Source organism: Mesitornis unicolor, unplaced genomic scaffold, assembly GCF_000695765.1.
Source record: "Mesitornis unicolor isolate BGI_N332 unplaced genomic scaffold, ASM69576v1 scaffold10841, whole genome shotgun sequence".
Classification (NCBI taxonomy): Eukaryota; Metazoa; Chordata; class Aves; order Mesitornithiformes; family Mesitornithidae; genus Mesitornis; species Mesitornis unicolor.
This window is the reverse complement of record NW_010165808.1, coordinates 2,429-30,042: the sequence shown is the minus strand read 5'-3', so window position 1 is coordinate 30,042 and position 27,614 is coordinate 2,429. Positions and strand designations below refer to the sequence as shown.

The 27,614-nt window shown below is 39.9% G+C and overlaps 1 protein-coding gene across 1 annotated transcript; it reads left to right on the top strand.

Annotated features, from left to right (window-relative positions):
- Positions 1–725: 725 nt before the first annotated feature.
- On the top strand, positions 726–26,315 carry GPR128 (G protein-coupled receptor 128). The gene is made up of 16 exons (XM_010194759.1): positions 726–834; positions 4,417–4,524; positions 7,224–7,355; positions 7,724–7,833; positions 12,719–12,874; positions 13,399–13,490; positions 13,806–13,924; positions 14,009–14,122; positions 15,807–15,967; positions 17,417–17,566; positions 18,907–19,019; positions 20,660–21,024; positions 22,597–22,678; positions 23,583–23,744; positions 24,748–24,904; positions 26,091–26,315. The coding sequence occupies exons 1-16, from the start codon at positions 726–728 to the stop codon at positions 26,313–26,315; spliced, it is 2,355 nt and encodes a 784-aa protein (XP_010193061.1).
- The last annotated feature ends 1,299 nt before the right edge of the window (positions 26,316–27,614 follow it).

Sequence of the window (27,614 nt, the reverse complement as noted above, 5' to 3'; positions counted from 1 at the left end):
GTTTTGGCTCGTGCCAGCCCACTCCCCCTCAGACCATGTGCAAGTCTAGTTTGAAGAACAGAGTCAGTTGCCAAGAGGCAATATGTGTATATATATTATACACACAAACACACACACATATATATATATGTAGGGTAGATTTAGACTAGATATTAGGAAGAAATTCTTTACTGTGAGGGTGGTGAGACACTGGCACAGATTGCCCAGGGAAGTTGTGGATGCCCCCTCCGTGGAAGTGTTCAAGGCCAGGTTGGACAGGGCTTTGAGCAACCTGGACTAGTGGGAGGTGTCCCTGCTCATGGCAGGGGGTTGGACTGGATGATCTTTAAGGTTCCTTCCAAGCCAAACCATTCCATGATTCTATGGCTCTATGATATATTGGAGGGAACAGAGGTTTGTTTGCATGGCCCTGAGCCATGCTGTGCACTCAAATAACAGGCTCTAGTCCTTCTCAGTATAAATGCAGCTGGGTGTCTGATCTGGCACATTTTCCTATAGCAAGTAGAAGACATGACATTTAATGCCTTGATAAGAAATATGTTTTATCTGGTGGAAAATTTTAAGAACAATTGTGTGCTACTTCTCTAACAAAACTTTCTTTTTTTCTAAGTGGGACAGAAAAGGTTAAAGTTTTATCAGTAGACAAGTAGTTAATGGTTTATCCATCACAAGGTTATGAATGTATAATACCATTTTATAGCAGAGGAGATAGTCTGCACCACAACATGCCTCCACTCCACTGGGCCAGAATATTGGTTGGAATTACCTGTTGTGTAGTGACTGTGACCCTTTGTGCATTATGCATTTGGCGGCTTGTCATCAGGTTTAAAACAGGTAAGAAATACAATTCTTCACTATTTGAGCTCTATTAGACCTCTTTGGTTTGGATTTTTTTTCCCTTTCCTGAAGTGTTTAAACGTAATTACTGATAAACACGACTACATCCATGCTGTATGCTTCCTAGGTGGAAAAATTTTTCTTTATACTGATGTTTAAAGTATTTTCCCTGTAACATGTTAACACAATACAAGATTCCTCTGATATAACTTTGAGAAATGTCTTGAAATTTTCTTACTCTTCTGTTAGAAATTTATTTTTCAAAAGACAAAAATAAATCTCTAGCTAGTCTAGTAAATTTTGTTTTAAATAGGAAATATTTAACTTCATATACGTTTCTATATTTGCATATGAACAAAATGTGCTATATGGTACCTGTTCATGTTTTAATTACAACTTGCATTATAGAAAACTCTGAATATTGGAGATACTGGCCTGCATATTCTATACCTGAAAATCAGGTCAATGCACCCTCCTAAGACACTTCTGTGTGCAAACTTGGCGCATAAAACCAGTCAGTGTTTCCTCTTGACAAAATACTCACCATATTGACATGATACAAAACTATGCATGGATCTATATGCAGAATTCATAGAAAGATTCAGATATTCGTGGCTGCTTATCCAGCAGGGAGTCAGGTATGACTGAGATCAAGAAGGCTAGGGAAGAGTTTGTATGAGGATGCATTAGGTTATATTTACTTGAAGAGATTTATCAGATGTTTGTAGGGAGGGAACGTACCCAAGCCCAAGAAATAGCACATAAACAAACAGCAATTATTAACCATACATCAGTAATAACCTACTTTGCTAATACAAGAAGACACTCAGTGATTTGTTTGATTTGATGGAGCTAAACCTAGATGAGCTGGGAGTTAACTCTCAGTGCAACTCCGCTTATACTTAGGATTTACACAACTACAGGCAAACAAGCTGCTAGGAACTGGATTCAAACTGCAGCTACTTCTGGGATGGACAATACCTCCACACCTGTCTGATGCACTGGTTGCTGTGCATAGTTGTAGTGTTTCTTCCTTATTCAAACTTCAATGGCAAGTATTAGTAATAACAGTTTCCATGAAGTTTGATTAAGAAAAAAACCACCAACAGTTCATGATGACATAGTATTACACGAGAATCTTTTCGTTTTAGTTTTAAAATATATAGTCAAAATCAGTGAGATCCTTGAGTTGCTTAATGTCTGCAAAACTTAATAGACAAAGACAGATAAAAAGATGTTTTCTGAATCTTGAAATAAAAACAGAAGAACCCTGTGATTTCAAGACAGTGCCACAATTACTGGAGACTGATGAGTTTTACAGACATGACTGCATTAGTCATCTCAGGAATTCATACTTGTGAAAGACACAGATTTCCCTCTGCAGAAAAGAAAAAAATATTGTGTTACAATGGTACCTGAGACCTTGAACAGTAGGCAAGGTCACCAGGAAGCACTAGATAGAGCCACAGTTTCGACTGGCATTAACAGATCGTGCAAGTGTCTCGTCGTTGTTGCAGAGGCAAAGGTAAGACCGATGCTGTGTGCTGACACCTGCTTTCTGCTGCATGGGCAGCTCAGCCTGCACCTCCAGGGGTAAATGCCGCACTTTTTACTCCACAGCTTCACGCTTTTCTGTTTTACTGCTTTCAAAGGAGTGTCAGCCCTGTTTTCCTTTTCACCTTTGCCCTTTCTTGCACTCCTTTTGCAGCTGGTGACTAACAGTGCCAAAGCCAGATCCCAACACCCTAGCCTGGCTGTGGAAGAGCCACCACCACAGCTCTCCCTCACTGACGCCCTGGCCGGCAGCCCAGGGTCTGTGCACTTGCAGGGCAGCACTATCCACTCCCTGGTTCTGGGATCTTCTCTGTCAGATTACCCTGCTCAGTCACCTTCTGCCTGGCTGCTTCAGGCACACATTCACCAAGCAAGATAGAGGCTTGGTGCTGTGCTGCACGTCTCTCAGCATTTTGTGGGTTCCCAGGCTCCCAAACCAAAGCAAGTGGCTGAGTCCTGGTGTCACCCCTCTGCCACATGGCCCCATGCACACACCTGGTAGGTGAGCCAGTGCTGCCGGATGATGGGGCAACAGCTGTCCAACCATGCACCCATCTCCCCCAAATATAGCCATTCTACACAGCTGCTTAACTTGGGCCACCCAGATCTCAATTGCTGGAGGAGTTTTCCTTTTCTTTCTGTAAGATTTCAGCTGAGAGTCAATGTATTTTGAAACACTGATGGCTAGTGGAGACATTACCTAGTGACACATAGATTTTATTCCACTATCATCATAGACATCTGGCTGTAATGTAGCTGAGACAGCCTGAAACACAAATGCTAAATAGCAACAACATAAGTGAAAGCTGAGCGAGGCGTGCCAAGAACAGAATTACCCTTGCCATGTGGCACATCCCGTACAGTTTGCAATAATCTTCCAGTTATATGAATCCCATTAAAGTATAAGAAGTTACAAAATCTTTTTAGTTCAGTAAGAACATTAGAAATATATAACAACATGTGTTCCTGACAGCACTCTTTACTTTTGAATTTTCTGGCTTTACTCTATTTGTCAGTGTCTCAAAACACAGGCACTAAATGTCAGGTCAAAAGGCAGTCCTCAACTCCAGTTTTCTGTATTAATTCAAGGCATACACTGCATCTAGTGCACAGGTGCACAATTTTCACCATGAACCCTGTGGGAAGACATTCCAACTCCACCCTTCACTTAGGGACCAAGAGAGCTTAACTGCGAGGAAGCCTTGGTCTGTGAAGATTCCCCAGGTTTTAGAGGGAGCTCTTAGAACTTGAAGTCCATCCACCTTGAGAGCCTTATTGCAATTTCTGCAGCAGAATACCCCTTAGCTGTGCAAGATTTGCCAGTCTCTTTTTTAAGAAACTTTAACATCTTCAGAGCCTGCCAAACACAGCAAATACCATGGCACATTCAGAAATTTCTAACATCTGAGGTGTCTCTGTTATTGCTTATACTGTGCTTTTTGTTTCCTGAAGCCGTGCAGCCTGTGCAATGACTACTTGAAACAAAGCCTGCTATTTCTGCCAAAGGACAGAATAAAAATTGGCACCTGTCCCAAGGTGTGAAGAGAAGCTATGTATGAGACTGGGCCATGGGTTTTTATCTGCTTTATCCTATAATACCTACCATAATATCTCTGTCTGATTCTTAGATGTGTCCACGTCCTTGTTATCATTCTGGGTCTCTCAGCACTGCGAATCTGTGGCCCTCGTTTGCCTTTTTACTCTTGTGAAATCCTGTAGAAGTAATTTGGGCTTTTCACAGGTTCAACAGCTTGAGTTTTTGGCAGCCTGAAGCCCACACCACCACTCCTGCTCATCCAGCAGCTGCACAGAACTGTTTCCACCTACATCATTGTGGGAAAACAAATTAATGTTTGAAAGCTTTCACCTCACTTTCATGCTATTGGTTCTAGGCATAAGGAGGCACCAATGACTGAGTACCTGAGCAAGACTGTGGGTCACATGTATTTTTTAGTTGGATTTTTTTTTATATATTTTTTAGCTAAAATATGTAAATATATATATCTTGATTCTTTATTTACACAGACACTACAGATTCTGTGGTACCTCCATGCTTCTGTCTCAACGGTGGCATCTGTCAGAATGGAGCCTGCATGTGCCCAGAGGAGTGGGTGGGATCTCTTTGTGAGATAGGTCAGTACAAGTCAGGGAGCATGGGCCGCTGGCATAATTTCTGGGAACTCCTTGGCTTTGGGAGGCCTCTGGTCTTCCCCCACCCACCAAGACCTGCTCAGCAATGTCAGACCACAAGCAGTGATGTGGCTTTTCTTGCTAGGTGAAGCCACATCCTTCACCCACTTTTGCCGCTGCCGAGTAATATATCTGGGGAAGACACTACAGGTTTCAGCAGTCTGTGGCCTGTTTCTAGCCAATTTGGTCTTTGTTCGAATTCCTCTGTTCGTAGATCACAGTAACTAGAAAATCTGATTCAGACCCCAGTGGCCAATATTGCCATGTCTGGATCTGCCAGCGTTTAGGGACACCATCCAGCTCCGCACCCTGTAGGACAACGCTCGTGCTCAGCTCCTGCTGTCACCAGCAATAGTTTTGGTTGAGTCAAATTTCCTATGCGTGGCATAGCACTGGCCTGGTTGACTCAAATTTCAGTCCCCTCTGCCACAGCACTGCTGTACCTTGAGTGGGTGCTCCCAGCTGCTGCCAAGAGGGTGTCAGCTCATTGAGCTGCAGTATCTCCAGAGCTGATAATATCCCCAGCTCATGCCTTCCAAGCCAACCAACAGCCCACATTGTGGCCAGTGTGATACATAGATATGCTGTCATGTATCAGCTACTCCTTTGCCAAATTAACTCAGATGCTTGGTCAGAAGGACGTCAAAAAATCTGCAGCTTATCCAGGAAAATACTCTTGGTGAAGATTGCTGGTACATGTAAACTTCAGGTCTTCCTTGTCATTTCTCTGATGACGGGATGGGTAGCACATCCATCAGCCAACGATCGATTGGATAGGTTCATGATGGATTGGAACATTTGGGCAAAATGTTTCAGAGACGTTGGCTTAAATAAAATAATCATGGCTGGGATTTCAGCATTGGAAATAAACATTTATGATTACTGTAATTCTGTATATTCACTCCTCTGCTATTCTGTATTTGATTTGCTGCAAATTGCCTTAAATAATAGATTTATGCAGTTGTTGTTATTAAAATATATGAGGTAAAAATGTTTGGAAAGACATCACTAACTTGAAATAATAACAAACATTACTCCATTTACAAAATCTGAATTTTAGTCTGTTTTCATGAGGAACATTTATACTGCCCATCTGTTTGTTGTTCCACCTTCTTGGTAACGTTAACTTGCTCACAAGTTCAACTAAATTCACTAAATGGTTATAGTTCTTAAAGGTCTTAAGATCCAATGAGTTTTACACATATCCCTAGTTGGATAGAGAATACCAACTCTGTAAATACCTCACCGAGAAAAAGGCAAGGAGACTGACCCCAGCAGTGAGTGACCCGTAAAGATCATCAAGTCCAGCTCCCAAAGTCAAACTCTTCTTGGCAGCACCAGATGGTAAAGCAAGGGGCAGCAGTCAAAAATTGCAGATTGAAAGGCTGAGACTGAGCATAAAGAGAAATGTTTTGGTTAGAAAGGCAATATATCACTGGAACATGTTGCTTAGTGGGGCTGTGGAGTCTCTGGCCTAAATGTCCTCCAGAAGTTCCTGCCACCTCATATTTTTGAGACACCTCACCCTGATAATCACCTCCTGGCAAGTGAGGCTCAGATATGGTGCTATAAGGCAGACCTAATCTTTGCAGAGTCATGTGTTCATAACCATCATCATTCCAATACCTGAAAGGCGCCTATAAGAAAGCTGGGGAAGAGCTGTTCACTAGGTCATGTAGCAATAGGATGAGGAGTAATGTTTTTAAACTAGAAAAGGGTAAATTTAGGTTGGATATTAGGAGAAGTTCTTCAATACGAGGGTGATAGATCACTGGAACAGGTTGCCCAGGGAGGTGGTGGAGGCTCCTGGAGATATTCAAGGTCAGGCTTGATGGGGCTCTGAGCAACCTGATCTGGTAACATTGTCCCTGCTCACTGCAGTGGAGGTTGGACCAGATGATCTTTAAAGGTCCCTTCCAACCCAACACATTCTATGATTCTGTGATTCTATGATTTCCATAGAAGGAAAGTATCACTGTGTCATGGGAAACTGAGACCTCATAGAAAATGAGACCCCATAGAAAACAGGACCCAAAGAAAGTTACGGGATATGGCAAGGAAGCCCAGAGAACACACCAGGTCTCCTGAGCTCCCCTCAGGACCCTGACCATAAGTATGCTGCTTTGACTCAGCTCTGCTAACAGGTCACAGTCAGCTGAAATATGGTCCAAATTAGCAGAAGTTAGCAAAAACAGGACATTGCAAGTCCTAAGACCAAGCAAAAACTTTCTGCCTGTGTGCTGCAGTATTTTTTTAAAATGCTTGCAGCACTGCAAGGCAAATTTGTGTTAACTTACAGAAGTATGGTATGACATGAGAATGCAATAGGCTGCTGCACTGGGTCAGGTCATGGGTCCACTAAGCTCATCATCCTGTGCTCAGAAGTAACCAGTATCAGGTTCTTGGACAAGGCATGGGGTTTGGAGTGGCTATCCTGTCCCGTTCCACCAGGTTGCGGGGCAGCATCTTCCTGGGCCAGAAGCTGAGCCATCATGGTTCAGAGCCATCAAAGGACCGCCCTCCATTAATTGCCCAAATCCCATTTGAAAATGTGTATTTTTGCCACTGTTGTATTCTTTTAAATTGCTCCTTGTATGAAAAATATTTTATCTGGATATATGTTTTATTTTCCTTTTGCGCAGTTAATTTTTGTGAAGCCAGTACTTTCACAGTGAATATTTCTGAAAGCATTATAAAAATCCTTACTTTTGAACGGATTATAGTGGGTAAATACGGCAACTCCAAAGAAAAATGCGAACCTGACACTGTGAATGGTATGTGTTTCTTTCCTTTCACTTCTACTTCCCAAAAGTAAATGTAAGGACTGTGAAAGGTGTTGGATTATTAGACCAGACGAAAGATGTGTTTCTGCAGCTCTAGCATAACGAAACCTATCTGAATGACGTCAGTCACTCTAACAAGATTATGTATATGAGTAGAAAATACAAGTTCTAAAAAGAACAATATGTAGTTAAATAATTGATGGTCCCTTGTAACTCTTAAAGGCAAATATTTTACGTGCAAACAGAAAATAACACTGTGTCACACCCACAGTACAGTTTTAATTCCCAATTAGGTCATGTACATGTGAGTGAGTGTTTCTGTACTAAATGCTTATCTTTCTGTTTTTACAAAATTACAGGTAACGCTTCCATAGCAATCCGGATGTGCTCCAGAGAAGAGAGAATTCCTACTTTAGAGCTCCCCAAAATTCTGAATTGCAATGAAAATCTGGACTCCCTAGCATCACAGGTAATCTTAAATTGCTATTTAAAAAATGTCTGAGATTTTGCATCATCCCAAGGAAAAAAAAAAGTGACAGGAAACTGAGGCAGGAAATACATATTTGTATTGTATTTCTTAAAACTTTGCAGAAAGCAAAATAACCATCAAAGCCTTTTTCAGTGGAATTCTTGGCACGTGCCTGCTATGCAAATGGCCTGAATTTCCATAGGTGATTATTTTATTTTGCCTGAACACAGCATCACATTTCATATTTTTTAACTGGCCTGGAAGTTCCTCAGTCAGGTTCCCAGTTCACAGCAAACACCTCCGAATGGAGGCTATGTCAACCCAGGATACTAAATTGGTGAGAAACTGGAAGGAAACTGGAAGTGAAGACTGGCATGAGGGAACAAAGTGATGCTGACACTGGTATGTTAGTAATGATTAAAAGCAAAGTCTCTCCATACAGTTCTGTGACCAGCTGAACGTGGACATAACACTTCTGTCCCTCAAGAATTCAAATTCAAAACTCTTGTATGAATGAGAAACCTTCCTGATAAAATCCATAACCCCCTAAGCCTTGCTTTAAGGCTGAGCTCTACCATATCTACAAGGCATGAAGAGCTGAACATGACTAAGCATATTACAGATGGTGACTGCTTTTCCTCTTCTGCTTCTGTACTTCATTTCCTTATCACTGGGCCCAACTGAAAAAAAAATAAATAAAGAGAAAAGAAACTGGCTACAATCTCTTTAAGAGAAGTCCCTTTCACCATGCATTTTTTCTTGACTATTGTACACTTCGCCTGCCTAGATTCTTTGATAGGTAACCCTTGAGATCAAGACTATATTTTCCCAGTACATAGCCTTCAATAAATGTCTAATTCTCTCTATAGTAATACAAAATATTAGTATCAGCTATTTCTAATACTGCTACAATATAAGGCCAGTCTGCAGCCATTAGTAATTTGGGATTTTGTTACAAGTAGTGACCTCGTGCTGCCATCTAGTGAGCCTAGGGCAGCTCCGGGTGCAAAGGTTTAAAAGGATTTTATTCCTTTTAAATAGAATCATAGAATCATATAATCTTTAAGGTTGGAAGAGACCTCTAAGATCATCAAGCCCAACCATCAACTTAACACCACCATGCCCACTAAACCATGTCATGAAGTGCCACATCTACACATTTTTTGAACACTGTGGGATGGGGACTCCACCACAGCCTGTTCCAGTGCTTGACCTTTCTTTCAGTAAAGAAATTTTTCCTAATATCCAATCTAACCCTCCCCTTGAGACCATTTCCTCTCATCCTATCACTAGCTGTGAGAGAGACTGACCCCCACCTCACTACAATCTCCATTCAGGTTGTTGTAGAGAGAGATAAGGTCTCCCCTCATTCTCCATTTCTCCAGACTAAACAATCCCAGTTCCCTCAGCCGCTTCTCATAAGTCTTGTGCTCCAGACCCTTCACCAGCTTCGTTGCCCTTCTCTGGACATGCTCCAGCATCTCAGTGTCCTTCTTGTAGTGAGGGGCCCAAACTTGAACACAGTATTCAAGGTGCATCACCAGTGCTGAGTACAGAGGAAGGATCACTTCCTGGCTCCTGCTGGCCACACTATTTCTGATGCAGGCCAGGATGCTGTTGGCCTTCTTGGCTACCTGGGCACACTGCTGGCTCATGTTCAGTCGCTGTCAACCAGTACTCCCAGGTCCTTTTCTGCCTGGCAGCTTTCCAGCCAGTCTTTCCCAAGCCTATAGGGCTACATGGGGTTATTATGACCAAAGTGCAGGACCCAGCACGTGGCCCTGTTAAACCTCATATAACTGACCTCAGGCCATTGATCCAGCCTGTCCAGGTCCCTCTGCAGAGTCTTCCTACCCTCAGACAGACTAACACTGCCATCCACTTTGATTTTGTCTGCAAACTTACTGAGGGAACACTCAATCTACTCATTCAGATTATTGATAAAAATATTAAACGTAACTAGGCCTGAAACTGAGCCCCAGGGAACACTGCTTGTGTCCGGCAGTCAAGTGGATTTAATTCCGTTTATGACAACTCTCTGTGCTTGGCTGTCCAGCCAGTTTTTAACTTAGTGAAGAGTAAACTTGTCCAAGCCATAAACTGCCAGCTTATGGGAAACTGTGTCAAAGGCTTTACTAAAGTCCAGGTAGGCAACATCCACAGTCTTTCCCTCATCCACTAGGTGGGTCACCAGGTCATAGAGGGAAATCAGGTTGGTCAGCCAGGACCTGCCTTCCATGAACCCATGCTGGGCCTGATCACCTGGCTGTCTTGCACATGTCGTGTAAGTGTATTCAAGATGAACCAGTACATAATCTTCCCTGATACAGAGGTCAGGCTGAGAGGGCTGTAGTTCCCGGGATCCTCCTTCTGACCATTCTTGTAGATTTGCTTCACACTAGCAAGCCTTCTGTCATCCGAGACTTCCCCAGTTAACCAGCACTGCAGATAAATGATAGATAGTGGTTTGGCAAGCTCTTTCTCCTCTCTCTCAGTACTCTTCGGTGGATCCCATCTGGCCCCACAGACCTGTGTGTGTCCAGGTGGCGTAGCAGGTCATTAACTGCTTCCTTTTGGATTATGGGAGGTTTATTCTGCTCTCCACCCCTGTCTTCCAGCTCGGGGAAGGACGGGGGGCAGGCTGAATACCTTGAAGATAGCTCCTCTGACTAACAGAGACTGAGGTGAAGAAGGCATTAAGTACCTCAGCGTTTTCCTTATCCTTGGTGGCAATATTCCCCACTGTATCCACTAAAGGATGGACATTCTCCGTGGCTCTCTTTTTGTTGTTAATGTATTTGTAAAAACATTTTTTGTTATCTCTTACCACAGTGGCCAGATTAAGTTCTAGCTGGGCTTTTGCTTTCCTAATTTTCTCTCTGCATGACCCAACATATATTCTATATTCTTCTTGTGTTGCTTGTCCCTTCTTCCAAAAGTGATATGCTCTCCTCTTTTTCCTGGGTTCCAGCAAAAACTCCCAGCTCAACCAAGCCAGTCATCTTCCCCAATGGTTTGTCTTACAGCACATGGGGACAGCCTGCTCCTATGCCTTTAAGACTTCCTTCTTGAAGAAAGCCCACCCTTCCTGGACCCCTTTGCCCTTCAGGGCTGTCTCCTAAGGGACTCTCTTGACCAGTGTCTTGAACAGGCCAAAGTCTACCCTCTGGAAGTCCATGGTACTGATTTTGCTGACTCCTCTCCTTAGTTCACCAAGAATCAAGAACTCTATCATTTCATGGTCACTAAGCCCAAGCCTGCCTCCAACCACCACATCTTCCACCAGTCCTCTATTTGTAAATAGCAGATCAAGGGAGGCACCTCCCCGGTGGGCCCACTTATCAGCTGTGTCAGTAAGTTACCTTCCACACACTCCAGGAACCTCCTAGACTGTTTCCTCTCTGCTGTGTTTTATTTCCAGCAGACATCCGGTAAATTGAAGTCCCCCACAAGAACAAGGGCTAGTGATTGTGATATTTCTCTTAGCTGCTTGCAGAATGCTTCATTTGCCTCTCCATCCTGGTTGGGTTGTCTATAACAGACTCCCAGCAGAATATCAGCCTCATTGCCCTTCCCCCTCATCCTCACCCATACGCACTCGACAAATACAAATATTTATTTTGAATACAAGGACATGCTATAAGTCAGAAGTGAAAATATAGTGAAAACAGGTGTTCTTGATGTACTGTTTGTTCATGGTACAGATGCAGATGTTTTCAAGCCAAATAATATAATCTCCAGTAATTATAAATATGAATTTCCTTTCTCCCTGTGCAACACATTCAAGTTTCTTTCCTACATTTGGAAGCTTTATAAACACTTCAGAGCTGCATGAGCAAATTAATCTTGATTTTGATAGCTTCCCAACATAAACAATTTGAGAACAATTCAGTTATTGAAACTATTCATTTAAGCTACTCATTGACTGGATTAGAAAAGAGACTACTTGATAAACTGTTTAGTTGGCCTCCATAGCTTACAGAGAAAATTATCTGGATGATTAGCAGATTTTCCATCTCTTTGTTACTGTTATCTAGCTATACCTTCATATAACATATAGCTAATGCCTCATTCTTTTCTTGTGTTTAGACTCTTAACATACATTTACACTCTAGCCAGTACATGCTGACTGACTCAAACTGGACCAAATGAGTGCTTCTAACAATTCTTATTACTATATCCAGCATCAGAATATTTCCTGTGTTTTTTTCCTACATTTATTCCAAGCTGACACCATATACAATGTACTGAAGTGAGGACAATGTTCGTGGTGCAGAGTATGAGCACTGTATTGAGAAGCACTATGATTCCAGATGACATTTCTCAAGTTCCTGTGATAGCTTTTCAAAACTTTAGTTCTGGTTATTTAAGGAATAGCGAAAAGTGTACAGAAGTTCATAGACTCAGAAGCTCAGTAACTCAAAGACAAAGTGGAGGTTTTGGTGTTGTGTACAGCTAACTCATGGCAAGGTGTGGAGGACAACAGGGCCAGGCTCTTCCTTTGAGGTGCAGTTTTAGGAGGAGTGGCAACAGACACAAGTGGCAACATGTGAAGTTCCAATTAGATAAGAGAAAAATTTCCCCTTGAGGCTGATCAAACACAAGCAGGTTACTGTGGGGAGTTGTGGATTTTCAAAGCGAAACCCTGAGCAGCCTGGTATCAGCCAAGTCTGCTGGACTATTGGACCTCCAGCACTCCCTTCCAACCCAAGTTACTCTGTGAGTCCATGAAATCACGCCCTAGGTAGAATCTGCAAATGCCACCTACTTGACAAGAACAGAAACAAGTTAGACCAGCAATTACTTGTATATTTTGATTTTATGTTGGTGGTGACTCCTTTTCCTTTTCTCATTTTCTTTCTGTTGAATGGCCTTCTCCTAATAGGTTGCAACTGCAGACTCCAGCAATGTTTCAGCTATTGCAAGTAACACTCAAATTCTCACCTCCATGCCAGACCAACTGACCACACAGAACATCTCTGCTGCTGCAACCATTGCAGTACAGATTCTGAAAAAGCCAAATGTTTCAGAAGACTCTCAGGTGAGATTTATTATGACTAACATATGTTTTTTATGGCTTAATATTTGGGATATCAATTCTGTCCCTCCCTCCACCATCAGCAGGGACACTCTCTAAGTGCTTTCTTTTAACTGTACATAACCATACGACCAAATGTATTCATTCTGCCATTTAGCCGAGTTATTTAAGTGGCCCTGAGTGCATACTTGTGGGATCCTTGCTGGGTCAGTTCTCAGAACAGAGTGCAATTTTGTTTCTTATCAGCTATTTAGACGTGCATATATCTGAAATTCTAATATAAGCATCATTCAATGTTTAAGTTCATAATTTAATCTTTATTGTCTAAATTAATAAAAGCATGGTATTTATGAACCCATTGTCACAAAGTTTGTGTTCTTTCAAATGACATCCTGTACTTAGTTTACTCTGTTACGTGTATCTTCAAGCAATGCTTGTTGTTTCTACTTTGCCCATCCAGTATGTAGCACATAGGGTGATTTATTTCAATTGCATTTGATTATTGCCTTTTTTCCTGCTTGTCTCAGGCATCTGTGGCAGTAATGGCTACAGTGAGTCAGCTCTTGGATGCCAATGAAACAGAATTCATCCACAATAATCTCGTCAACGTTACAACAAGGTAACTTTAGCTTTTGCCCTTTTTATTAGATGCAGTAAACTGCATTTTCCCTTCTGTTTCAGGATGAAAGTGGTTCATGGACAAGTAAAAACTTCTTTAGTGTTCAAATCTAGTGGGCGATGTGATTGATAAAGTAGATTTATACCAGAATACACAATTTTGACTGGATTTTTCTGCTTTGGAGAAAGGATGAGGATAGGGAATGAGGAGTGGTTCCTGCTGGAGAGGAGTCAGAGAGGAAGCTCAGAAACTGCACCTGTAGCCGTATATTAACAAATAACGACAACTTTTATCCCACTCATCATCTCACTGCAGCCTCACGAAAACAATGGAAGCATTTTCTTTGACTGGCAACATCACACAGCCCAACGTTGCGATCCAGTCTGTCCCACTGAAACTAAACTCCTTTACGATTTTGTTTTCAGCACAGAGAGGTAAGCCTGGGTATGTTGTTGGACTTACCTGGACAAGGCAGTACATACCATAAATCTTAATGCATCCACTGCTAATTTTTGCAGATACAGCACTGGGATATTATCAGTCAACAAAACTAGAAATACAGGAAAATGTTCCTGGGCTTCTTAGTGACCCCAGTACTGAAGTTCAGATACTGCTCAACATTACAAATAACAGTAAGTTCTTTCTCCTACTGAAAACTGTGCCTGGCAAAATTTTAAATGAATATTCACTAAAAATATCCTTTGGAAAAAGAACTCTTAGCTAATATAAACAATTACATGTTGTTTTTTTTATGCATGCTGTGCCATACTGTGGTACAAGAAATGCACATTATTTATAGAAAAATGCACATGTACATGTAATGGCCAGAATGCTTTCAGTGTTTGGAAAATTTTCATTTCTTTTGTTTTCTAAAATTGAGAAAGTAGAGAATCTTTGACCATACCTCTACAGACATCGAGATCCAAGAGCTAGTACCTTGCCCGAAATCCAAAGACATCGACTGTTTCAACTAAGATTGCTACTACTGTCAGGTGTCAGTCAGGACATATACATCCTTGCACCTACATATTGGGATAGTCTTTAATGGCATGGTAACACAAGATTTTTCTGGATGTCAATTACACAGACTCTGTGGTGCTCAGAAGAGAAATTGATGTCACACAGGGGAAAAAAAAAGCAGCGTATAGTTCCCCTGCTTAATTTGCTGCAAAAGTTGGTGGGTATGGGGGAGCTGAGCTTTAAACATGTGCATTTTTATGACATGGTAAAAATTGCAAGTGTTTCACACTGGGCACCTGAAACCAGCAGACTTGTCTTCAGTCTCTTTGTATAGTGACAGTAACATTAAGACATCCCAGCACAAGAATATAACAAAGGACAATCTCATGGAGCACTGAGACACTGTATTGCTGAACATTGTATGTATACTGGCCAGCAGGGAAATGAATTATTCAGCGCTCTCACCAGAGTCAGAAAATTCTCCAAGAGATAAATCAAGTAGCCCCACACACCCAGCAATGAGGATAAAACAAACACTGAATAGCTCATTAACTAGTCACTGTTCTTTCTACTCACTGTTTCAGACAACAATCCTGTGGAAAACCAGTCTGATCATGTAATTTAAGTCTTCATCATAATGCCTGTATGTCATAACACTTCCCTCAAGAAAGGTAGATTGAATGGACAGCTTGTCCTGAAAAGAAAAAGAGTTCTTCAATATTAAATGCACAATTGTGACATTTTGTAGATATAAAGTTACATTAGTCTCTCCTGATGATCAAATCAGTCTCGCTTGATCTTAAATAAAAAGTATAAAATAAAGAACAAAATCCATTATATGAACAAGGATTTTTGCTTACTCACAAGCAACAGTTAGGACTAGCAATTTAATCACTTAGATGAAATCTCTCTGATTTGGAAGAAGAATGCAAAAGAAATGAGTCCAAAAGTTGGATCTCAAGTCAAAAGTCAAATCAGCCTCTTTCGTCCTCTGAATTCCTACTAACTGTAAATGTCCCTGGTGTTACTATTTTTTATTTAGTGTCATTAAAAGCCTGACTATTTGGAGTATGTGCATGTATCAGGATTTAGGATACATTTTCTTCATTACCAGTATTTTTCCCCAGAAATTACATTAAGAGAAGGGTAGTAAGTATTTTCACACTCCACCTCAGCAAAAATTGAAGATTACTCTCTTCAGATTCATGTGAAGAGAAGCTCTTCTCTACTTCTTAAACGGATTCTAAACAAAAATCTGCTGTAAATACTGGATGTGTGAAACAGCATAGCATAGGCTTCTTCAAAAGCACCAGCTTCTCTGATATCCATACCTACTTTTCTGTTTGCCTTCTGAAGGTTCATCAGACAGGGGAAAAGTTGGCTTTGTCCTATATCAAAATGACAAACTCTTCCAGTCAAGGATTTACAAGAGTCGCAGTAGTTTCTCTAAACAAATTATCTCTGGCAACATTGATGGTGGAAGAACCAGTGGTGTTGAAATAGGCTTCAGTCCCAAGGTAAGCCTCTGCAAGAAATGCCATGTTCAGTGTGATTAGAGGCTGCCCTTGCCCTACTACCTGTCTTTAGGACTTTAAGAAAAGACACATGCAAAAGGTTTTTTTGGTATACTGCTTTGATTTCCGGCAATAAGCAGCTGAGAGAGTTAGTGTGATGTACAGGTGACACTATAAGTGAAACATGAAGGGTATTTAGATAACATGGCATAGAGAATATTTTTCCACTTTTGTATTTAACACCTGATGTTACTGACTCAGCACTGCTAAACTAGGATGTTCGCAAGCAAAACTGTATTCCTTAAAAAGTCATAGGTATAACAGAGTGGATTTGTCCTAGGGTAGATTTGTCCTAAATCAAGAATGAGAAAAGCCAGGTCCCTGGAGGACAATATTTCTTTCTAGAAGTCTATCACAATTTCTTGAAAACATGAAAAAGTCAATATGACTGGCTCAGCCCAATGCACCTGCCAATGGGGGAGTGCTCATTTTTCACATGATCTGTTAACTCCTGCTTCCAGTTAAAATCACTGCGTGTTTTGTTTTGACTTCCTCCCCCAGGAACTGATTCCAGATGTTACTGTTTTCTTGTAGGAAATACTCTATGTGAGTCCTCACTTGTCAAAACAACAGGATTTTTAGATAATATATACTCATATCTAGCAAGTTTTTTTCCAGAAAACAGTAGTTGACTGCTTCTTACACTATTTAACAAAGGTTTAAAGCTCAAACACATGCATATGAAAGAACAGTAATAATCATAATGGATCTATACAGTTAAGTGATCTGGGAAACACGTGTCATTTCTAAAGAAATCAGTGAAACGAACTTATAATTAATATTTTTACTCCTACTTTTATTCCTTATTTTTAATTGAACTACCTAGAAGTGTGAATAGCTGCTTTCACTATTTATTTGCACTTCAAGCTGCTTGTTGCTTTTTAAAAAGCAGTTCTAATTGCACTACCTTACGAAGTTATGTTATCTGAAAACTACTTCATGCAGTTTGACATATGACTGCATGAGCACTGCTGTGGTACAGGAGAGGAGTGGATGGTTCATGGCATTTATAGTTGTTTGCTTCCTGTTACAGTGTGGATTCAGCTCCAGTTGGCAGTAATTTAATGCTACTAATATCTAAAAGCTGTTGTTTGGCCTATGCAGAATTCATTTGGCACTTGTTTGGTGCCTAGCTGATGTGTGTCTGAAGCATAATTACTTTAATAATTCACAGAAATGGGTAATTTCACTAGCACTCTTGACTGAGAAAGGACAAAGTTCAAACTGCCAAATTATGCTATTATTGATATCCTTCATAAGTTTTACTGGAAACCCCAGAAATCTCTTAGTAGCTGTCAGCTTTCCTTTCAGAGGATAATTGTCAGTACTTGCTGGTACATATCTCTTTATGTTTCTATAGCCAGTTTTTCTCCTTGCAATCCCAATCCACAGTACAACACATCTGAACTGCAGTTGCGTGATCATGCCTGTGTCTTCTGGGACTACACTGTCAACGACTGGAGCACTGCTGGCTGTGCAAAAGGAAGAGATCAGTTCTTGAGATGCAGGTGTAATCACACTACTAATTTTGCTGTCCTGATGGTAGGGGTGTTGTCCTTTCTTGAATGGAAAGAGTGTGGTTTTTTTCCTTTTCTTTTTTGTTTGTTTGTTGGGTTTATTTTGTTGTTGTTGTTTGCTCGCCTTCAACTGTTCTCTGACTTTTAACACCAACATGCCAATATAAGGGCTTAGGCATGCTGAGCTAGAAGGCACATGAGTTTACGTCCTGTACTTGCTTCTAACCTGTGGAGAGTTGGTAAACTGAGACATGTGAGTTATTCCCAGATTGCTGGAAAACCAAACACATCCTCAAGTCCTGCCCACCTCTGGCACAAATTGTGGCAGCACCAACCTGCCTTTGCACTCCAGCAGCAGGGAAATGCTGGCACAATTCATTCCCCAGGCTCAGCTATGGTAGCCTCCAGCTCTGCACCTCTATTGCTGGTTGTTAAATGAATGTATGCCTAAAGACTAAAGTGCCCTGAGATGAACAGTAGAGCAGCCTGGGGTCTGGGCTAGCTGCGGCACTGCCTTGTGCTGAGTAAATAACTCAAAGTACTTAGCATTAACGATCTCCTTTGTTAATATGTTTATAAAAAGCAATCACTCTGTAAATATTAAGCTTGCTACCATTAACTTTTATATATTGCCCTCTTGTACTACCAAGATTAGGAATGACTGCCTCTGTCTGACATTTGTCATTCTTTCAGTATTTGTTTCAGCTTCTCTAAATAAAACATTTCCTGAATAAAATCATATATCTGTGGTGACTGACATCAGCAGTGCTAGGATTTCAGAGTTTCTTTTTACTCTGTCTTCAAAGAACAGCATTTCCATGTTTGCAAGATTTACTTGTTTCTGTATTTCCCTTTATTTTATGCATATCCTTATTGCATAGAACGATATTCTAGAAAAGATTCCCATTCATTTATGCAGACAACAGTCGTTTCTGTTTCACTGACTACATTTGCATTTAATTGCTGCTTTATTGTCACTATACAAAGACTAGTTTTGATTTCCAATTATTTACATCTTACCTTAGACCTTTTCCTATGAAACGAAAATTCAGAATGCGCACCAGTACAAAAATTTAAAACTACTTTTTCCAGTTCTGTGTCACCTTGCATTTTTCTATCAATAGTTTAGTCTGCTATTTTACTAAATATTCAATTGACATTGTTAAGTCTCTTTTTGGCATTCTTCACAAGCTTCTCTAGTTTTGAGGTCCAAATAATTTTGTGTGATCTGAAAATTTTGGCAGTGGCTAGCAACAGTCATAACTTTACTAAAACATTTTTGGTTTTAGTGTGCAACTAGAAACAAAAATTTTAGAATTAAATTTACTTCTTCTCGTCTTATAACTGACGCAATTTCATTTCTAGGCCTTTCAGATCAAATATAAATATGCAAAGCCTTTGGAGTATATAACTTACACTGGCGTTGGATTGTCCATGGCTGGTCTGATCATTACAATTTTGTTTCAAATATTCACTAGGTAAGAGTGAAGATGTAAAACTGCAAGTATTTTACATTAAGTTACTATATTTTGGTCTGTATATAGTTTGAGGAAAACAGAAACAGTAGTCAGTTTAGAAGATTTTGCAATATTACTTATCAGCAAATAACATTTAAAAAGCCTTTCATGTAGCATAGCTTGGGAAGCAAGTATGGCTTCCTGGATAAAGTGAAGACACGAGATGTCTAGTCATGCCACTCACCTAGATGAAACTTGAACCTGTTAATGTTAATCTTTTAACGTGAGGATATATTATGTATTATTATTGAACAAACCCACCTTCAAAACTGTGAAAATATATGAGTATGGAATAGCCTAGTATGGTAAAAGGCCAAGCCTTTTGCAGGAAACACAGGGCATGGCCACTAACAAGAAAAATGTTTCCATCACTTTGACAGGATAGCTCACCAGCTATAAGATAATAAAGCAGGCAGCACATGCTACTGAGGATCAGGTCAAGGGCTGATCATTTTACCATAGGGTCCCATGATCATGTCTAGAAGTCTGATCTCCAGGTAGTGTCCCAAAGTGACATTTGACACATCTACATGCGGTAAAGGCAGTCTGCCATTTCTGTTGCATCTCATGTTCTCCCACTGCACCACTGACATCTGTTAGTACCCTGGTCTGGTAGTTGACAATACAGACCCAGCACTGTATCATTACTACACTGACCCATGCTACACATAGTTCATTGCTCTCACTTAAAACGTACAGCAATTTTAAAAATGCACAACAACTTAAAAAATGTACAACAGTATTCCACCACTAATATGACCTCCTTTTTATTATTCTGTACACCCTGTACTGTGATAATACAATGTCTAATCAGTTATTTTTCTTCTAGCCAGCTACCAATACTATTATGTTGACGTCTTAATTTAAAGCTAGTCATTTCAGCCAACTGTCAGATCGCTTAGACTTTTAAGCATTCATATAGAAGCATAGATGTTTTTCCACAAGTTCTCTTCTATCCTGTTTAAATGATACTCTGCTTTCTGTTGCCTATTTGACAGCTTCTCTACTCTACTGCCTTTTGTTTATAAAACCTCTGTAGCAAACAGTTGATTTCAAAGCATACTCATTATGCAGCAATATAGATTAGGTACACTGCTTGTGCTACAGTTTTGTTGTAAGAGACTTGAATCAAATACAATTTCAAATACAAATACCAATACAGCAAACTTCCTTGATGGACATGTCCGTGACTAATGTTGTCATGTGATTCCCCTTGAACAAGGAGCAAAGTCATGCCAACAGAGTTGTAGTCATCATAAATGCAAACATGTTTCATCCTGCTTGCACTAATGTAGATTTGAAGCAATTCCATCACGGTCAATGTATTTAAGATTGTAGGAACTTCTAGACTCTGCCTTTGAAATGGATTTATAAGACTGCATTTTGAAGTGGAGGTTTATTATTCTCTTGTACCTTAAGGAGTATTTAGAAATACTTGCAAAAAAAAAAAAATGTAAGTGGAAAAAAGAAAATGCATCCCAACCTCTGTCGGAAATGATCCAGTCCTAAAAGGTGCTGGGTATATATATAAATGAGGAAATACTTTAATTTTTTTCTTATTTTGCTTTACATCTTTCTCCTAAATGTATTTCTACTAACAGGAAAACCAGAAAGTCATCTGTAACGTGGGTGTTAGTGAGTTTCTGCTTCTCTATGCTAATTTTTAACATCATCTTCATCTCTGGAATTGAAAATCGAAATGCCAGGAATCACAGCAGTGATACCACCAGCTACTACCAGCAATACCTTCCTTACAATACTGCCAGTAACACCTTGCTCACATCTGATGTGGTAGATCCTCCTGCAGACTCCTGGTGTACGGCTGTGGCTGCCCTACTGCACTACTTTTTGTTGGCAACATTTATGTGGACAGCACTCAATTCTGCACAGTTGTACTTACTGCTGCTTAGAGCCATGAAGCCCCTGCCTGGACACTTCCTCATAACCATATCAGTAATTGGATGGGGTAAGATTTAAAGCTATATATGTTGCAATTCTTACCAAAGTATCAGTACATAGTACATTCAGGGAGAGTTGTAAAGATAGTAGATCGATAGAGAGCAATTATAATCAGTATCTCTCTGGTCTAGCACAACATGCTTTAATAAATAATCTCCTGTTACTGCTCGCACTACTGGAATAAGCTGAGCCTGTTTTCATTGTCCTGACACAACACCGAAACTGATAACTTGTTCACTGGCACAGCGTGTGTGGGAGAGATTTTCACAGTAATGAACGCATTCAACAATCTCTTTCTGTAAACTAAATTAAAAAATCTTTCAGATGCAGTGATTGCATATATGAACTCAAATTCTTAATTCAGATATCTCTGAGATTCCTCATTACCTCAGCCAGAGCCTTGCATGCATCCAAAAGCAATGAGTTACTTACATAATTTGTTAGATATTATTTATTAATAAACAAAGAGCACACTCTTAAGACAGTACAGGAGTTAGCAGCAACACTTCAAGCTGCAAAGGATCTACTTTGAGGACTGCAGAATGCACAACGATGCCTACTAGGTAAAAGAAAAATCTCAACATTCTTCTATAAACTCTTCAAATACAGTGTACAGGAGTATATGCCTTTTCCACGTTGTGCATTCAGCTTGTATGGTGTGTTGTTTCTGTGGCATCTACCAAGCAGTTTTAGATTCTCACTGCTTTATTATTATGTTTTGCATTTGGGTGGAGGTAGATGCAATTTCTCTAAAACTTTTAGAATTTGGACTGCACGTGCAAGCCAGAAAATTTTCACTGAAAGCCGTTTGTCTATGCGGCACTGTGCTCCATGTATATTCACACAGTAGCACAGCTTTAGGCTCTTCAGTGTCTTGCCACAGGTTACACACATCTAAAATAGCAGGATTCTGACTCACTGCTTTTCAGACCTACTTTGAGAGCACAGCAAATATTTGGCAGTCTGGAAAATTGCTAGTAGGGATAAAGGAAGAACTGACCTTAAGAAACATGTTTATTTCCTAGAGAAAAACTCATGTGGGAAGCTCCTTCCCATGAGATGTGCCACTTAGACTCTTGCAACAGGTAGGCAGGAGACATGCAAGACAGAAAGCGAAGCAAAGGCATCGAGGAGACAGCTCCACACTGTCATGTTCCTCAGATGGCAAAATCTACCCTTTGCATCAGGCTGGTGTGAAATGTGACTGTGCTTGGAGCAGAATTTTCTTAAATTCCTTTCCCGCTGTCAACAAGAGGGTAGAATTGCACAGCTGTGATGAGGGAGTCAGCTAGAGCACATGAAAGTTTGTTGTCTCTGGAAGCTACATTTAAGCTCTTTAATGGCAAAAATCAGCAAGACATGGACGTGAGCCGTCCTTCAGAAAAACAGTGCTGACAACCCTCAGTTTTGCCTTTTCCTCTAGGCTATAGAAAACCCACTTAGCTTAGTGCAAGGAAGATAAAACAAAACCATTGAAATCTGTGAATTTTAGGAGGCAAGAAGCTATTTGTGTGGAAGGGAGATAAGGTAAGCCTATGCAACCAAACAATAAATTGCTAATGTCTCTCCTATTAATTAGGAATCCCTGCTGCAGTGGTTGCAGTAACACTTGGAGCTACTTACAGAGAAGGAAAAGCTTTAAACTACCGGCAGGAAGAATTGTAAGTTTATTTATTATAACAATACTTGCTATTCCACACCTTTTGTGATGGCTTATTATTCATACAAGTCCAGATTTGTTGCTGCCATTTTGTATATTTAAGTACTTAGAAGGAAACAAAACTCTTTACTCAAGCTAAACATTCTCTACAAGGAATTGCAGTTTCTCCTCTTTAAGGATTTAGGGTGCTAGATCCACATCTGCCTTGAATCCTCCTGCAAGATCCCCTATGACTTTAAGTGGAAGCTGTGGACACTCAGGCAAACTGAAATTCAAGACCTTCAGTGTGTAACTGCATTCTGTACCTAAGCTGAGTCCCACTGTTTAACTAAAATCATTCTGGCCAACATAACTATATCCCTATTTACTCAATGCTTTTTATATCTGTATTCATTTAAGTGTCCACATACCAAAGAAGGAGTATCAGGCTAACAAGGTACCTTGGTGATATGGATGATCCAGAACAAAGGTAGACTTCCTTCAGAAATGTAAACACACATACCCTTCCACATGGTGGCCATCTGATGATACTTGTTTAGGGAGTGTTGACTTCTAACTTGAGATTATTTGGCAATGAAAAAAATGGTAAAGATTATTGCAGGATAACTCTGTCCTCCTGAAGCTGCCTGTTTTTGTTTCAACCTTTGTCCTTTAGGTCTCCTCTACTACTTTTAGCTCTGCTATAATATATACTCTAAAAAGAAACTTGCATATGGTGGTCAAGTATCTACTTGGGTTAGCTATATTGCACCTTATTATATTTCTCTATACAGTTTGTTTAATACAACACTTTGCATTCCCCAGGTCTTTCAGGATCAAAATTGCAATATTATTTTATTTTGTTTTGGTATTCTGAATAATGTCTCTAACAAGTCTTTTGAAATGGCCTCTCTTTCCATTAAAAGTTGCTGGCTTGCAGCACTGGATGAAAATCAGAATTTCAGTGTGCAAAAGCCCATGCTGTGGTCATTCCTTCTGCCAGTAGCACTCATACTCCTGTTTAACATCATCACCTTCATCAAGATCACAGTCTCTGTGATATGGAAGAAGAATGAGAATTTGACAAGGTGAGATGGCATAGGACTCCTCAGATCGTTCAGCAAGTGTATTCCTCAGTCTCTTATCACCAGCTCAGATTTTCTTGTCACAAACACCTTTTTTTTTTTACAAAATATTTTCTTTTTAAAAATGTGCATTTAAATCTGTCAAAAAATGAATTCCATTGTTGTAATGGTTCATGTGCATATCAATGAACACATTTTCGGCTTTTACCGCTTTTGTTTTTGGTTGCAGTGTTACTTTTGACTTCAATGAAGATTATCTCAGATTTGAATTTTTATAAGTGAGAGCAGAGCTGGGTCCACCCAGATGAGAATTACGAATTTCTCAGCACATCTGAATGTCAGGCCAGTTTTCTAGCAGCTTTGAAGCAGATTTACTTGCTTAATTTTACATCAATGCTCCATGTCTTGTCACAGGCTGCATGTCACAAACTCTGCAGTATACATTGTATTATTTAAAAGAGAATTGCTCAATTTTTTATTAATCCCACAGAAATTATCTGTTCAATAAAACTTTGCACCATTTCTTTATTTCTTTTACATATGATTTTCATGGTTGGAGGAAACCTAAATACCTTCTCTATGACCCCTCTCAGGCTTGAGAGAAATTGAATATTGAAATGTCATTGGCAGCTTATTCTTATATGAAAAATTGAGCCCATTTGGATTGAAGTTTTAAGCATTCTAAAAAGTTCATAATAGTTAACATACTAATTTCCAATGCTTCCTGTTGCCTTGGTAAACCTCAATTTTTGTTAAAGAAAGATACATCCAACTTACATATTCCAAATGCAGAATATTCTGATAAGCTTGGATAGATTTCTTTTTCTTGATTTTTTTCTCTGGATGATACCTCAAACAAATGTAGGGAGGTGTATGTTCTCAACTCACCTGAATAACATATCTTTGCAATAGAGCCCTGAATAAATAAAGTAGAAAGTTTGAAACTCAAAAAGATATTAAATGGTATAGAGGAAGAAGTAATTACTTTTTGTGTGTGTGTCTCTAGGAACAAAAAGGATTCATTTATGAAAAAGATGACTGCCACTATCTCTATAGTGGTAGTGCTTGGAATCACCTGGACGATAGGCTACTTCATGTTAATAACTCATGAAGGAACAAGTCTTGTTTTCAGCTATCTCTTCTGCATTTTGAATGCTACCCAGGTAAAGTGCTTAGCAATTCTGAGATTTAAAATTGAGATAACAGAAAAAAAGATGTTGGATTTATTTTTTCTGTAGCTTGGTATAACCTGGGAACTCACTGGAAAGCAGTTACAGAGATTCAGAATTTCTGTTCAGAAAGGGAGGCTATCCTGCTCTGTCACTCACAAAACTCTTGACATTGTGCAAATCAATGTGCGATTTTATTTCAAGGTCACCATTGAAAAGACCTTCTTGTCTGAGTGGTTTCTCTCATAACAGATCATATATAAAATGATACTCAGAGTGAGCTCAAGGAAAAAAACTTTAGCATCAGCTGTGGGAAAGAATCCCAGGGAAGTAAGAAGAGCTTTATGGCTTGAGACCTTTCACAATGATCTTGGATAAAAGCCTACAGGAAAGTGCTTGCCTCTTTTCCCCCCATGGCCCTGCTGGATTCTTTGGTTTATATTCATATATCATAGGAAGTATGAAGTACTTGATCCTTCATCATTACACCACTGAATATTTTCTACGAAACAGCTGATTGGAAATACGTGAAAATCCCCCCACCCCCAAATGAGGTTGTTTACTATCAGTTTGATCTACTGAGAACTGAGGGTCTGTACACCAGTGGGGATCAGATCTGCAAACTCTCTGTGCTAAAAGTCCTGAGGTAATTATTACTACACTGATGGATGAATTACACCCATGATTTAAAACTGAAACCACGAACAGGGAACAGAAATCCACCTATTTAAAAACATGAGCCCCCTTTATCTTTTTTAACCCAGGACACTCCTGATTAATCTTTGAAATGAGAATTTAGAAGAACAGGTATAGAAATTTTGAAGTCCTGCTTCCCTCCATGTGTGACTACTTGGAAGTGCTGATAGGGCACACCAGCCACACGTAATGCTTATGGCATACTCGAGCAGCTCTTACCTTCATCCTGTCAACACAGGGTAATAACAGAATCCTGAGACATACCAGCCAACCCCTTACAATCTACAAATGAGCTGACTGCAGTTGCAAATCCATAGTTACATGGAATAATATTCCTGTTGAAAGTACTTCTTGTATTTCAAGGTATTGTCATTGTTAGTGGTTACTGGAAATTTTTTCGTGGTTGTTTTTCAAGTCAAATAACACTAGTCTTTTGCGGTTTCATCAGCAAAATATTAACCCCATACTTTCATTTACTCTACAGGGCCTTCAGATTTGTATTCTGTACACTTTCAGATCACCAATCTTCAAGAAAAAAGTTTCTGAAGTGTTTCCTATTTTCCGGGTACCAGAGGTGCCATTGTATCTGCATTCACAAACTTACTACGTTGCAAAATCACAGTATCGAAAACATTTACAGGAAACTTTCAGGCCAACTGAGACTTTTTCAGATAATATTTCCTTGTCAACCTTCTCTAACTGTAGTTAGAAACCTGTAAATACATTAAATATAATCCTGCATTTTTCATGGTTTGTTTTATGTAGATCTCACAGGTATCTTGAATGACAGACATACGCCTCCAACTGCAGGTAGCGTGAAATAGATCATAAGCGAAGATCCCCAGGAAATCAAAAGCAGGACCACACGCTACCAAGACTGAGCGACTCTTAAGCAGCGATGCAGTGTTAGATCCTCTTGATACCACTCATACTACATGCCACTGAGGAAGGTCTTTGCAAGGAGTTGAGGTTATGATAGTTTTGTATTACAGTACAGATGTACAGAAGTTGCTGTATTTATGCCCTCTTCATTTTTCAGGCCTGTTGAACTTGTTTCCCTAGCCCATGCACTGTAGCTCTCTTCTCCCTTTTGTAAGAGCAATTTGAATTTAATAAGAAACCAAAAGGTAAATCAACAAACAGCACAGTTTCTGTTGGCTCTGCGTCCAAATTCTACTTGCTAATTCCATAATGTGATGGCTTAGTATTTACAGAAGAAAATCTGTATCTTAGAATGGTCTTTTAAATTGCTGAGCTAAAATTTCTTTACTATAAGTGGTATTTAGACAAAATAGTCTGTTTTCATATAAGAAAACAAAACCAAAAGTTAGATGCTTGAAGAGACAAGCTAGGAAAAAATCCTTTATAAATATGTAACACAGGTTCTATTCGCATCATCGCAGTGCTAGCCTGTGATAGGAAGCATGTTTGCTTTTGTAGGTAGATGGGTGTTGCCAGAATAGCAGCTGAAGTGCTGCAGCTGCTTTGACCTGATTTTGGGCTGCATCTTTCTCTCCATCTCTCTGTTCTTTGGGTTTATGGGGAGCTTGGAAAAGGGGCCCCCTGACCTAGGCATTAAGAGTTCGTTTCTTAACTAAGTAAACATAAACACTTCCCCTTTTCTGTGCACCTTTTAGTAACGTTATTCAGTATAAAAAGGTTGATCAGTAATGAAAGCAACTTCAGAGGTAGCGGGGAGAAGAGTTTCTGGATGTTCAAGTGAGGAGTAAGAGCACCTTGATGGAAGGAAGCGTATAGTGGAAGGAAGCGTATGGTGGCTTGAGCACAACTGGTATGTGAAGTGGAAGCAGCTCTTCTCACTTTGTGACTCTAAGCAAAGTGATAGGGCCCACTGTAGTGGGTTCTTATCTAAGGAATGGGAGTAGTTATACTGACTCACTCCACCCTCTCCTGTGTGAGAAAAAAGCTTAAGAAATTTAGACAGGTAATTTTTTAAAACCTTATTTCTGTATTCTATTCTCTGAATAAATATATTTTAATGTTTTGC